This window comes from Saccopteryx leptura, chromosome 7 (assembly GCF_036850995.1).
Source record: "Saccopteryx leptura isolate mSacLep1 chromosome 7, mSacLep1_pri_phased_curated, whole genome shotgun sequence".
In the NCBI taxonomy this organism is placed as follows: domain Eukaryota; kingdom Metazoa; phylum Chordata; class Mammalia; order Chiroptera; family Emballonuridae; genus Saccopteryx; species Saccopteryx leptura.
The window spans coordinates 92,747,918-92,762,368 of NC_089509.1; the positions used below are offsets into that span (position 1 = coordinate 92,747,918).

At 40.8% G+C, this 14,451-nt stretch overlaps 1 protein-coding gene across 3 annotated transcripts in view; it reads left to right on the forward strand.

Moving 5' to 3' along the window:
- ADAM23 (ADAM metallopeptidase domain 23) overlaps positions 1–14,451 on the forward strand; it is a 165,556-nt gene that overhangs the window by 35,089 nt on the left and 116,016 nt on the right. For all 3 annotated transcript variants that reach the window (XM_066345766.1, XM_066345765.1, XM_066345767.1), the window contains exon 3: positions 6,745–6,821. In XM_066345766.1, the coding sequence (XP_066201863.1) occupies positions 6,745–6,821 (77 nt within the window). The remainder of the gene's footprint in view (positions 1–6,744; positions 6,822–14,451) is intronic.

Below are 14,451 nucleotides of genomic sequence, written 5' to 3' on the forward strand. Positions count from 1 at the left end.
GCTGCTTCCAAAGCTTGAATTATTGTAAATAATGCTGGAGTGAGCATAGGGGTGCATATATTTCTTTGAATTAGTGTTTCAGGTTTCTTTGGTTAATTCCTGGAAGTAGAATTGCTGGGTCATAAGATAGTTCCATTTTTAATTTTTTGAGGTAACTCCATACTGCTTTTTACAGTGGCTGCACAAATCTTCACTCCCACCGACAGTGAACAAGGGTTCCCTTTTCTCCCCATCCTCCCCAACACTTGTTGTTTGGTTATTCATTGATGACAGCCACTCTGACAGTTGTGAGGTAATCACATTGTGATTTTAATGTGCTGTTTTTGGATGATTAGTGATGGTGACCATCTTTTCACATGTCTGTTGTCCATCTGTATGTGCTCTTTGGAGAAATGTCTATTCAGATCTTTTGTCCATTTATTAATTGGATTGGGTTATTTTTGGTGTTGAGTATTATAAGTTACTTGTATATTTTTGATATTAAGCCCTTATCAAATATATTGGCAAATATGTTCTCCCATCCAGTGGGTTGTCTTTTAACTTTGTTGATGGTTTCCTTTGCTGGGCAATAACTTTTTTAGTTTGATTATTTTTTCTTTTGTTTCTCTTGCCTAAGGTGATATATCATAAAAATACTGCTACCAGAAATGTCTGAGATTTTCCTGCCTATGTTTTCTTCTAGGACTTGATGTTTTCGAGTCTCACATTTCAGTCGTTAGTCCATTTGGACTTTAAAACCCCTAAGATATATTCATATATTTGAGATTTTGCATTATACAGAAAAAAGATCTATAAGCTGAACTTTCATGTTTTTCTATCTTAGTGGGATAGTGCCAGACTTTAGTCATTACAAAAATGCCTATATGACCTGAAGAAAAAGATGTAGTTTTCTCAAACTTATTTCAACTAAAATTTGACCATTTATTTCTTATTGGAATTTAATTATTTGGGTCACTGGATTTTATGTCTCCTGTTTTCACACAAAGACAAAAACACATTGTGCAACCATGATAATGCACGGCTCCTGGGTAAAGCTTCTTTCTTCAACTCAACCCTTTAAAACAAAGCTGGCTCCTTCTTAGTTGGTGAATTTCCAAATCTGTGTTTTCTGAAACACCATCAAATATCCTGAATCTCAAAAGAAGGCGATGTTTCAGAATCTGCGAATATTTTTCCACTGTATTTGAGAAACGAGTAGAAACTCTTGCAGGGTCTATTGAAAAAATCATTAAGAGGAGGAGAAAAATACCTTTAAGTAAAAAGATAAAGGGAGGGGAAAATACTTCCTGAAAAGGTTATAGTCATATATATATATATACACACACACACCCCCAAACTCACACAATCACAACACATATATTTGATATTTTGATGAACGTAGAATAAGCAATAGTATGAAAGCAGTAAGGGAAATAAAAACAAGAGAAAAATGCCTGCAGTCTCACTAATAATCAGGTATTTAGTGTTCCATACTTCCTTTCAGTGGAGATGACAGTTTTATTAATCCGGGCTTCTAACACTGCAGTATTTTTTGCCCTAACACCTTCTTTGATAGAAGTCCACAGCACTCCTCTTTAGGAAGCAGAGCTTGAATTATCCGCAGGTGTCTTGCCCAGGCCTGCTGGCTAGCCTCCAGGCTTCTGCGTCCGTTAGAAAGCACCTTCCTGTCTCATCAATATGCCGTGCTGGATATGTTTCCTTTGATATTTACTGAGTGTCTCTCTATATAAGTGGAATATATCTTAAGAGCAGGAAAACTTCATCCAGATTTTCCTTCGTTTTTCCAAACCACATATGTTCAAGAGAATACTAAAGTAAAATATTTGCTCTGAGGGTGTTTGATTGATAGTGTCGATACTCAATTCAAGTCACTCGCTTTCTAGTGAATTATGAGATTCGGTCTCATAGCATTTGCTGAAATCTGGGAAAGTGTAAACTTTTCATTTCCCATATTTAGTTCCAGTTATATGCCTGCTTCACGGAACTCACAAACCCTTGCCAAGTAGTAAAGGAGACTGAACACTCATTATGTGCGAAACATTTTTCCATGAAAACATATATACTCTGGAAATGCCTGTTTTTTTCTTTTTATAAGTAGATCACCATCTTTTTCTCTTGTTTTTGTCTCCGTATTAATCTTAACTATTCTAGAACATTAAGTCTCAAGAAAACATGTCTGATCAGCTTATGGAATGTACCTTACCTAAAGCTGAGCATATATATGATTGCTTCACATCATAACATGGCTTCATGAAATGCAAAACCAGTCTCAGCGGAGAAACCTAAGTCTACTAAACTTATTTAATATACCATTAGGTGCCATCTATTCAAAAGAAAAAGCAGAACAACAAAAGCACATTGTTAGGATGTGTAAATTACTCTGCAGAGAAGGAGGTCTGTGTATATAATTGGGTTTAGTTGTTTTTGTTTATAGAGCTCCTATAATTTCCCTGTGCCAGATTCTGAGTCAAAAGAAAAATATCACAGTGCTTAGGCAACAGCTGTCCTCAGTCCTTCAGGGTGGTAATTCTTCCGTCTGTGCTTATTCTTATCGGGAAACGACTCTTTCACTATGAAACCCTGCATTCTTCCACAGTGCTATTATAGTGACTGTCCTTGTAAAGACGTGTTAATCAAGTCTGTTTAATAGATATCTCGAAGGAGAAAATAACTCGTTATGACCTTACCTGTGTTCATGAACTCATCTCTGAAGTGTTCCTATGGTCTCACGTTGTATTACTGAACACATTTCTCAACCTTGTTGCACAGTTCCTTCTTTGTAAAAAAAATAATAATAATAATGCTCAGAGTAGTCTTTGTATTTCAGTGAGTGACAGTGATGCTGATCAGTTAGTCAGTTCTGTAATATTTCCTAAATCATAAGAGTTATGGCTGTATTTATAAAATTTTCTACTCATTTTGGCCATTCTTCTAATTTTTCTATCATTTATAAGTAGTTTAATAAAAAATAAAAACAAATATTATTTTAAAAATGTACTTTGTAAATTCTAATTTTTCTATCATTTATAAGAAGTGGTTTAATAAAAAATAAAAACAAATATTATTTTAAAAATGTACTTTGTAAAACAACAATGGTGAGGACTCATTTTACCTGACTTGGAAACATTTAAAATTGACAATTATCAAAACTGTATAATATTTTGTTAAAGAAAAAAAAAAGATCAATTGATACAGTGTAACTGATATTCCAGAAGTTCAAAGACTATTTTTATTATGTCTAAGACAGCAAACATTACAGAATGACATGGAAAAGTCACATTTGTCAGGTATTTATTTTTGTATAGAGAAGAATCTGTACTCTGTATACAAATGCAGAATGGATAGCAATGGAAAGAGAGACAGAATGTAGAAAAAATAAACATATCTCACTGTATTGAAATTACTAAAAATGTATACAAATATATTAGATGAACATACTAATTCCATTTGATTTATGTTCAAAGAAGATGAATGCTTGAGGAAATGTTAAATCACTTTATAAGAAAATGTGCTGCCTCTTAGGGTTAAGTTAAAATGTTATAACATTCTTACTGATAAATATAATAAAATCACATTTTTTCCTCCTCTGGAAAAACAGGAAGGTTGTCAATGGCATTGTAATTGTTTCGGTTGTGGAGAGTAACCTGTCAGTAGGTTTGAATCCTGGTGTTGTTATTGATGATGATGACAGTGATGATAATGGCACATGCCCGACCCTGTGCTGAGTGCGTGACAGACATTTAGAGGAAAGCTTGCTATATGGGCCACACGTATGTATATGTGATCAGATATGTCATGGAGCGTGTTCACACAAAGCTCCACCTTCTCCAGCCCAGCCCACCTTTTCAGATTCATTGTTTGACAGTTCCTCCAAAAACCATTTTCCCACAGGCTATATACTATTTTAAACAATTAAAAAAGTATTTTAAAAAATATATTTATTTTTTTCTCAATTTTTATAAATGCTTTCCTCCATGCCCTGAACGTCTTTCTTCTTCTGGCAGAGGTATTCTTATTCATCTTTTGAAATTTTGTTCCAGTTGTATCTGTCAATGAAGCCTTGGTCCCTGTGACCCCTTAGACGCAGCTCCGAGGCTGGCAGCATCGCCGGCTCCGGAGCCTGCCGCTTCCCTGGGCACGGGGACTGTGTCCTCACCGTCTCTCTGCACAGAGCAGGATTTAACGTGCGTACGCGGAATGAGTGACTGAACAAAACAGGCAAATTTCAATATTAATATTATTTTCCAGTCTTTTATTAAATTCTGTTAAACTGAGTCTCATCATATTGACTCAGGATAAACTTACTTAGCAACGATCACACTGTATGGCTCCCAGCAATCCTGTAGAACGGGGAAGCAGTTCTGGTGAGACTGCTTCATTTTGCAGCAGGGTTTCGCTGGGGTGTGTGCCTGTCGTATTGCTTGTTTGCTGTAAAAGGAGGCTTTGACTGGGTCAGTGTCAGGATTTTCTTAGTATTTATACAGATGCTCAATGAGGTACATTTATCAGCACTTTTAGGCCAGGGTGCTATCAATGAACTCTACTCCACGGTTCACTATTCGTAAGAAAGAATATGCCAAAGGACCTATCTTATTCTCAGGAAGTAAGCTTTTTTTTTTTTTTTTTTAAGTTTTTGTGGCCCAGAGCTGAAAAAATTTACCCTGTACAAATTATCCATCAATATAAAAATCTACCTGCAAAAATTAATGCTTCAAGACACAGAGTCTATTTAGATGAAAGACTGTATATGCTATATGTATAAATGACAGAGGTCCTTCTGCAGATGACAGAGACCACACTTAACAAGACAGACAGAAATTTATTTCTTATGCAGTTGCCTGGATGCGGGAAGCCCTGATCAAGTACACTGACCCTGTTCTACATGGCTTTCTGGGGACCAGCATGCCGTCACCGTGGTGTTAGGGATTCAGGCTCCTTCTCATTGTTTTGTGTTTAAATTTTACTATTTGTGAATTTGCTTTTTACTATATTTATTGACTATTATAGAGTGACCATCTCACCAGCAGCTCTGCTTGACGTCATGGTTTATAGCAGGGGTCCCCAAACTTTTTACACAGGGGGCCAGTTCACTGTCCCTCAGACCATTGGAGGGCCGGACTATAAAAAAAAACTATGAACAAATCCCTATGCACACTGCACATATCTTACTTTAAAGTTAAAAAAAAAACAAAAAACCAGGAACAAATACAATATTTAAAATAAAGAACAAGTAAATTTAAATCAACAAGCTGACTAGTATTTCAATGGGAACTATGGGCCTGCTTTTGGCTAATGAGATGGTCAATATCTGGTTCCATATTTGTCACTGCTAGCCGTAACAAGTGATATGTGCTCCTCTCACTGACCACCAATGAAAGAGGTGCCCCTTCCGGAAGTGCAGCGGGGCCGGATAAATGGCCTTAGGGGGCCGCATGTGGCCCATGGGCCGTAGTTTGGGGACCCCTCGTTTATAGTATTTTATAGGTGTGGCATGACAAGTCTTGACAATAAATATTTGCTTAATATGAAAGTCCATATATTTCGGGGAAAGGTCATTAATAATCTACAGCTCTTTGCAAGACGCTCGTGATGTGAGTTGTGGAGCTTGCTCACTGTCCGGGGCCCGATTGGAAGCACATCTGCTATTGGAGGGAGGAACAAATCAAGTTTTCCGGAAGTCCAGAGGATATAGAGTTCATTTTTATCTAAACTTTTTTGAAGAAATGCGGTCGGGTTGCTCTTGAAGGATGAGTAGGGTTTCAATAATCAGAAATGGAGGAGGAAGGCCAACAAGAGCATGGGGCTCGGTGTTGGAGGGATTGTGGGCGTGGAAAGTGTCTGCTTGCTCTGCGCATGTCACACTTCCCCGCTGCTTTGTGACACACCCACTGTGTTTTAGGAATGAAGTCTGGAGGAAGGATGTTTGTGAGCAAGAGAGGGGGGAGAAGGGTGGGTGTGAATGTTGCATTTATCCTTGCCCTTTTCTCCCCTGATAAGGTGACAAAGGAGAGCTTTATCTTGGATAATACTTGGACAAAGCTTTATTGATTTGTTAATTTACATGATTCAAAATGATTCTGTGAGCTATACTATAATCTTTAACACCTAAAGATTATTTAAATATGATTTGTGTTTAGATGAGATTATTTTTGTATTTTGGATTAAGGCACAGTAATGAGAATATTTGTAGATGTGTGACTCTTAAAGGGGCACATAAACTCCCAGTATTCACAAAAGGCCTGGCTCTAAGTGCTTCTGAAGTTAAAAGGTGGTGTTATCCTATTTTACTGTCACGTTCTGCTGATACATCATTTAGAGAAAGTTCCAATTCCTGATGAAGAGCCGAGAGCTGACATGATTTTTCACTTAGGTGTGCAGAAAGAATTGGTTAGCTCTGTGTACAAAATGGGCTGAAATCAAGCTGTAATTAGTCAGACTTTTGCATAATTCATTACGGTCACTTTGTAAGTCCTGCTGAATATACTCTTGACTTTTATCATGATGTGTTTGTTTATAGGACTCATTGTCTTTCTATTAGTTTTTTTGCTGCACAGATAGATAGATATTCAGGTCTTCCAAGCAGAGCCATGACAATGCACCCTGTCTCCTTTTAAAGAGAAATGAGTTGTCTGTAGAGAAGTGAAATCAATCCATAGTTCTTATTAAACATCATTTTTGATATTGATATAATCAGCTTTACTGATAGGAAAGTGAGCTAAGGACTTTTTCTTTTTGGATCCATAGGCTGTGTATCTGGCCCAAGCAAGCTTCCAGATCGAAGCCTTCGGCTCCAGATTTATTCTTGACCTCACACTAAACAAGTAAGTATTTCATCATAATCCTGTTAAGCAAGTGCAATAAAACTTCACTTCATGGTAATGGTTTAGTCATCATAATGTCTGTTGTTGAAACTGATTCTATGTCATATAGCTCATCCAGAACAATATAAAAGTCTGAAGTTGTTTCTTTTTTTTCCTGAAAAAATAGCCATTTAACATTTAACTTGTTTTTTAAATTTTATTTAAACATGTTTTTAGAGAGAGGGGAGGGAGAGGGACAAACATGGAAACAGCAAGAAGCATCGATTTGTTGTTCCACCCTTTCATACTGTCATTGGTGACTCTTGTGCGTGCAACATTGAACTTGTTAAATGTCTCAAATATAGTACTTAGATATTATGATTATACATGAAATAAATATTTGAAGTAATGCCATTAATTGTTAACTATAATTATTACTATTTATAAGAGGCATGGTAAATTATTGACTTAGTTATAATTAGACCAGTTAAATTTTTTTTAAATTTTACCTTGCATTATGAAATTCTCATATTGTCATGCGGTTTTAAGTGAACCAAAAAAAAAAAGAAAAAAAAAAGATAGCTTGTAAATATTCTGAGAAGGTTGTTTGCTTTGTAATTTGCTTTTATACAGGTCTTTTAGAAATTTTGGTCCTGATAAAAAATTACCCAAGTTTTCTCTGAGCATGTGTGTATATTGGTATTTAAATGCTAAGTTGGAACTCAAAGCATGGGCAAGAGCTGTTGACAAAAGCAGGGCTCGCCAGCCTCTAATTGAGCTAGTCCTGAGCTTCCTTTGGTGAGAGGGATTTCCTATGTGGTTTTCTTTAGTTTAAGAAGCCCCCATCAGTATTGTAAACTCTCACCAGTATTTGACCAGCACTATATGTTTTCCAGAAAAATGCCATGTAATGCTATAAGACACTATACTGTAGGTGACCACAGTCAATATCTGAGAAATTGCAAAGGATTCTAAAGAACAACTATTAAATTTCTTCTATGTCAAATTCTGTGAACTCTGCAGAAAAAAAAAATGCAGAGTCAGCTTGGGTGCTCCTTACTCAAGTGTTATTGCAGCTCTAAGTCAGAATGAATCAGCAGAACTCAAAACTTCCTTTGTTAAAGGTACTGCAGGTTTTCCTCTTTGAGTCTGCTGAGCATTGGTTGGGTTCCTTTTCACCCAGCTGTGTCAGCACTGTGCCTATCTAAGAGATTTGTCTTGCCAAATCTTAGGCGATGTTGAGAAGCTAGCTGTGGCTAAATTTAGTGTTTAGGCCGTCGATTCCTTTAACTCTTACTGTAACGGAGACTGTCATTCCAGACTGTAGAGTGGTGGTAGCAACAACATTGCTATCTATGCACTGGTTGGGGTTTATGGCCACAGCAGAGCTTCCCAGTCAAATGACTGAGAAAGGGTCATATAGGATGTACACCTCGGAAAGTTATTTGCCACTAATAGCTAATACGCAAAAGAATTAAATTGAGCAGCTGCTATGAGCAATCCTTGTCTTTAGGAGTCTAGAGTTTAGTTGGGAGAGGTTGTCAGATTAATATGAAATTTTTTTTATAAATAAATTTTTATTTTAATAGGGTGACATCAATAAATCAGGGTGCATATATTCAAAGAAGACGTGTCCAGGTTATCTTGTCATTCAATTCTGTTGCATACCCATCACCCAAAGAGAGATTGTCCTCCGTCACCTTCTATCTTGTTTTCTTTGTGCCCCTTCCCCTCCCCCTCTCTCACCTTCCCCCCCCCCCCGCCCCCCGTAACCACCACACTCTTGTCCATGTCTCTTAGTCTTGTTTTTATGTTGGCCCCATCACCATGCCAAATCCCTGAAAAATGCAACCCAACCCCAGTTCAGTCTGTTAGGAGCTGTCATGAGGAGCAGGAGTCCAGGAAAAGTCCACATCCAGGAAAAGTCCGCATGGCACTGGAATTATTGTCACAATTCTATACTTTGCAGCTCATGTCCAAGTCCCAATGACTGCTGCTTCTAGCTGTTAATGATTCAGGTAGACTGGAAAAGCCATCTGCAGCATGTGTGGATATGGAGCTTCTGTTCTCCTCTGCCTAGAGAGATGAGACCAGGTTGCTTTTCCCTGGAGCTCTGCGACTGTCGCTTGGTAAAGAAAACCTTGGGATACACTTGGGATACACTAAGCAGTCTCAGTGTGGCTTCTTCAGTGTTCCTTGGTTGAAGAGTCCTCTTAGTTTAGTCCAAAGTTGGTTTTTCCAGATGATAGTTCTTAAAATTGGTTTGTAATCCACTTTGGTTCTGGGAGGTAGATGTTGGTACGTCCGCCTACTCCAGCGCCATCTTGTCTCTCCTAATATGAAATTTTTAATGAGTAAAATTGGTTGCACTAGAGATAAACATGGAATGCTATGGTAGCATCAAGAGAGGCAGCTCTTCAGGCTGGAGGAGTACGAAAAGGCATCTTGGAAAGGTGATGCTTGAGCTAAATCTTAGAGGACAAGTATTAGTGAGGAAGGGAAGTGTTGGGGATGGATGGAAGGGGGGGGGTAGAGAGAGAGAGTAGAGAATTATGTTCTAGAGGAGCTAGTGTATGCTGAGGAGGCAGGGCCATGTAGCAATGGCCTCTGAAGGGAGCATGAGTCTTCTGTTTTCATGGCAAATTACAAGGTTGAGGCAGAGGGAGATGAGTCAGGAGAGGTAGGCCCAGAGACAGCTCAAGTCATGGAAAATCTTGTGTGTCAGGCTCAAGTGCGTGCCCATTATCTCCTTGACTGTGAAAAATGAAGTAAGGAGAATAAGCAGAAGTTCAGTTCTCAGGACGTGTTGAGAGGCACAGAGAGGGAATGGGAATGCTCTCAAGAAATCTTCAGTAGATAAAAATCATTAGGATTGTTTTGTTATGGATGACAAGGCAGAAGGAAGAGTTAAAGGTAACAGGTGCCTTGATTCAATAGCTGGATGGAAGGTGGAACCTAGTAGCTGAAATGGGCAGCACAGGAACAAACAGGTGAAATGGTAAAGAGAAAAGAAAATGAAATCCGAATAATCCTAACTGACTTGAGGGGCTTTGGGACACACAGGAGGCCATGTCTAGGAGGAAGGTGGATATAACAGTCTGAAGCTCAGGGAAAAACATGGGGGCTGGAGAGAGTAGAGTTGAGAGTCATTTCCATGTAAATGTTAATGACAAACATGGTTGTGAGAGAGATTGTCCAGGGAGGGTGGGTAGAACAATCGGAACAGACGCTGGGAAGATAATTAAGAGTTGAGAAGAGGGAGGGAGAGGAGTTCCTGAAGGGACAGAATAAGTGGGATCTACAGCATCACATGCAGTAGTGGAACGGTCCAGGGAGATAGGGAGCAAAGATTTCCCTGTGGCTTTGCCAGTTAATGTAGTCACTGCTGATCTGAAGGCAGCAGTTTTAGTGACATTTTGGGGGCAGAAACCAGGTTACAGTGCTCTGGGAGTGAATGAGAGGAGATGATGTGGAGACAGCAGGTACCCTCTGGGGAGGTGTGAGAAGGGAAGAGAACTAGAGTAGGAGCTAGGAGAAAATCTTGGGGTCCAGGAAGGGCCTCTTAGGGACAACTGAGCAAGATGATAGGCTGAAATTCCACTCAGGAGAGTGAGAGGCGAAGATACAGAGGAGAGGAGGTAATTTTTGGAGCAAGATCTGGGTGAAGAGAAAAGGGAGTGAGATCAGGAACACAAGGACAGAGCTTGGATTTGAATCAGGAGAGACAGTTCATTCCCAACTTGTGAGAAGGTATTATCACGCGTGCAGGTGGAGATTGGTTTGCAGGTGAAGGGATGGAGTCAGGAAATGCATCTCGGAAGATGGCACTCCTTGCCCTAAGGTTCTCAATGGAGAAAGGGGGTGGGTTGGGGCTTAGGGAAATGACACAAGTTTTAGGTTAATTGCTGAGAGGAATGGTGAGGAAGCTTTCCTAGGTCATGCTCAAGAATTTATAAGCAACCCTCAGAAATCATGTGTTATGTGTTCGTCTTGTGTCAGTCTTCCTGATTTTATTTTTAATCACTGAAGTGTATGAACAAAGGTGGAAGATTGTAGTATGGGTCAGGGTTCAGTTTTTCTCGTGGTAGCACAGAGGAATAGCAGTGGAAACAGACCTCTTTGAGTACTGATGAATATGTTGGGTAGTTAAGTATCAGGATGCAATCTGGGTAAGAAAAGAGATGAGGCCAAGAAGAGGCTGGAGAAAGTGGAGTTCTCTGAAGGGAAAAGTAAAGGTATGGGAGGAGGTCCTGTGAGCTCTAATCATGTGGCATCTCCCCATGCAGATTGCTGAGCCATCTGAGGACAGGGTGACTGTGCAATAATGACCTGGAGATGGGGACATTGTACTTTATAAGTGTATGACATGTACTGGCCAGGGTGTGTCTCTATAACTAGCTTTCAATAGCTAGGATTAACTAAGAAGTCTGATGCACATTACAATAAACTTAAAGAGTCAAGAGAATTTTTTGATTGGTCCCAGAGGAACCAGCAGAGCTTCTGAGGAAGGAAGACTCTCACTCCCATTATAGGGTGGTCACCGTCACATTGTTTACAATGCTTTTAAATTGTTAGAGGAAGGAAGGGGCAAAAGGTATATGATAAGTACATGGACTCAGTGAAGGAGAGAAAGCATAAAGATGTTAAAATAAAGTGATGGCTGTAGTATCGACACGGTTAATGACCTTTCCAGGCTGGAGTGCCTGCTGGTGAGCATTACCCGGATGGGAGTTTCTGAATCTGTGCTCTCATAGATTGAACAAGTGAGGCCGTGGCTTGCTGAGGCACCTCGTGGCAGAGGTGTGTGTTTTATTCATTTGCTCAGCAAACTCTGGGTGAGCATCTGCTATGCCAGTGACTGCTGTGGGTGCTGCTGCTGCTGCTGGGAAATAAGACAGACAAGGTCCCAGCCCCTGCCCTGAAGGAGCTTTATTCTGAGGGAAAGGGCGGATGGTGAACCACAAAATAAAGACAAGTGCATTGAAGGACATGTAACTGGGCTCTGCGATGGAGAGGGACTGCAGGTGGCGGAGGCCAATGTTACTTAGCTGTTACAGAAACCAGAAGGTCTGTCTGAGGGACAGTGAGCTGAGACCTGATTGTCCAAGACGAGCCACCCCCTGCAGCTGGAAGGCTGAGGGTGCCTCCCAGCTGCAACAGTAAGACAGCAGGTGTTGAGGAGAACGTGGAATGTTCAGGAAGGACCGAGGCAGGTGTGGTAGGAGGGCAGTGGCGGGGGGAGGGCAGGGGATGGTGAGGAGACAAGATCAGCGAGGAACCTCGTAGCCAGAACATTGTCCATGGTGAGGCATTTGGGTGGGAAACCATTGGAGGGCAGTGATGGTGGATGTCCCACCATCAGATTTACATTTTATCTGGCCCAAAAGGTCCTAATTGTGGCCTCAGAGGACTTAAAGTCCTATGCCTTTTAGGATACTGTCCTTTTGAATTTTGTTTTTTTTTCCTCTAGAATAACTATTGTTCCAATACAGAAGGTTTAAAAAGGATTAGTAGGTTAATACTTCTTAATGTATATTGACCCTTTGAAGTCCCGGGAGTCCTGAGGATGGTCTTCCCCTTATGTACAATTGGAATTCTGCCAAAGCATGTATTACTTGCAATTAAGTTTGCTGGTGTCTTCAGCTGGTGTTTGTTGGGAATAACTGTGATCAGAGTTCCAGAATGGTTAAAAGCACAGGCCCTGGGGGTGAGCAGACCTAGGCTTGAATCTGGGGCTGCCACTTACTAACTGTGTGAACTCGGGCAAGTTTCTCAACTTCTTTTTTAATAACAGCATGAGATAGACTTCAGATGCCGTAAGAACCCCACTCAAGGGTTTTTATTATATCCAGAGTTGTGCAGTTATCACTACTGTCTACTTCCAGAACATTTTCTTGCCCCGGAAAGAAACCTTGCCTGTGTCCCCAAGCATCTGGCAATCACATATCTACTTTCCATCTCTAAACATTTGCCTATGCTGGACCTTTTCTATAAATGGATTGGCACAACTAATGGTCTTTTATGACTGACTTCTTAGTGTAATGTTTTTAAGGTTCATCTATGTTGTAGCTGAATAACATGCCATTGTATGGATATACAGGGTGGAGCAAAAGTAGGTTTACCATTGGCCATATGGAAGATAACACAATAATAAATAAATAATAATACAAAAAGAAACTGTTTCCTGCACTCACAACTGTAAGCCTACTTTTGCCCCACTTTCTATTCTTCTTCAGCTTTCATTTTCTTCCTAAGCTGTAGGTTGTTGTAAGGATTAAATGAGATAATGTGTGGTATTTATACATGTCTGCTAATTGGAAGGACAGCTTCACATATTGGAAGGACATCTTCAATGCTGTGGAATGAATGTGTCTTTCTAAAATTTTTTTTTTTCCTTTTCTGAAGTTGGAAATGGGGAGGCAGTCAGACAGACTCCCGCATGCGCTCTACCGGGATCCACCCGGCATGCCCACCAGGGGGCAATGCTCTGCCCATCTTGGGGCATTGCTCTGCCGCAATCAGAGCCATTCTAGCACCTGAAGCAGAGGCCACAGAGCCTTCCTCAGTGCCCGGGCAAACTGCTCCAATGGAGCCTTGGCTGCGGGAGGGGAAGAGAGAGACAGAGAGGAAGGAAGGGGGAGGGGTGGAGAAGCAGATGGGCGCTTCTCCTGTGTGCCCTGGCCGGGAATCAAACCCGGGACTCCCGCACGCCAGGCCGATGCTCTACCACTGAGCCAACCGGCCAGGGCCTCTTTCTAAAATTTTTATGTTGATAGATACAGAGAACAGGCTGACAGCTGTCAGAGGGAAGGGGAGTTTGGGGGCTGGGTGTAAAAGGTGAAGGGATCAGGTAAAGAAAAGAAGTTACAGACACAGACACAGTGTGGAGATTGCAGGAGCGAAAGGGGTGTGGGGAGGTAGAGGAGAGGAGACGGGATAGAAGGTGATGGGTGGGGACTTGACCTGGTTTGGGGTGGTGAACAGTGCAGGGTGCAGATGATGTGCTGTGTAGTTATACACCTGAAACCTGTATGATTTTATAAACCAATGTCACCCCCAATAAATTCAATAAAAAAATTAAAATCCCTATGTTGAAACATTAACCCCTAACATAACTCTTTGTGGAGATAGAGCCCCTAAGGAAGTAATTTAAGGTCCTAGGAGGTCATAAGGTTCCTGATCTGAGAGGATTAGTGCTCTTATAAGAAGAGACAGCAGAGAGCTTGCTCCCACGCTCTCCTGAGGACACAGCAAGAAGGCAGCGGCCTGCAAGCCGGGAAGAGGGGTCTCCGCGGGGACTGAGTCAGCCAGCATCTTGTTCTTGGATCTGGCCTCCAGAAGCAAAAGATGTACATTTCTGCTGTTGAAACCGCCCAGCCTGTGATATTTTGTTACGGCAGCCTGAGCGGATTAATACATTTGACACATCTTTGTCTTAATGACTCACTGGTATTACCAGAGCAAGGCAGCCACCGGCTGGGTGTCGGGGGATTCAGCCTTGAAGGAGAGGGTCGCCGATCTCATGGCGCTTATGATCTAAGAGCAGCACAACGAGTCTTTGCTTTGGTTCCAGTCAGGATTTTAAACTTTTAAAATTTTTTTGTCAATGAGGAGAGGGTGGTGTACTATGCTTTTCTCCTACTGACAGTGG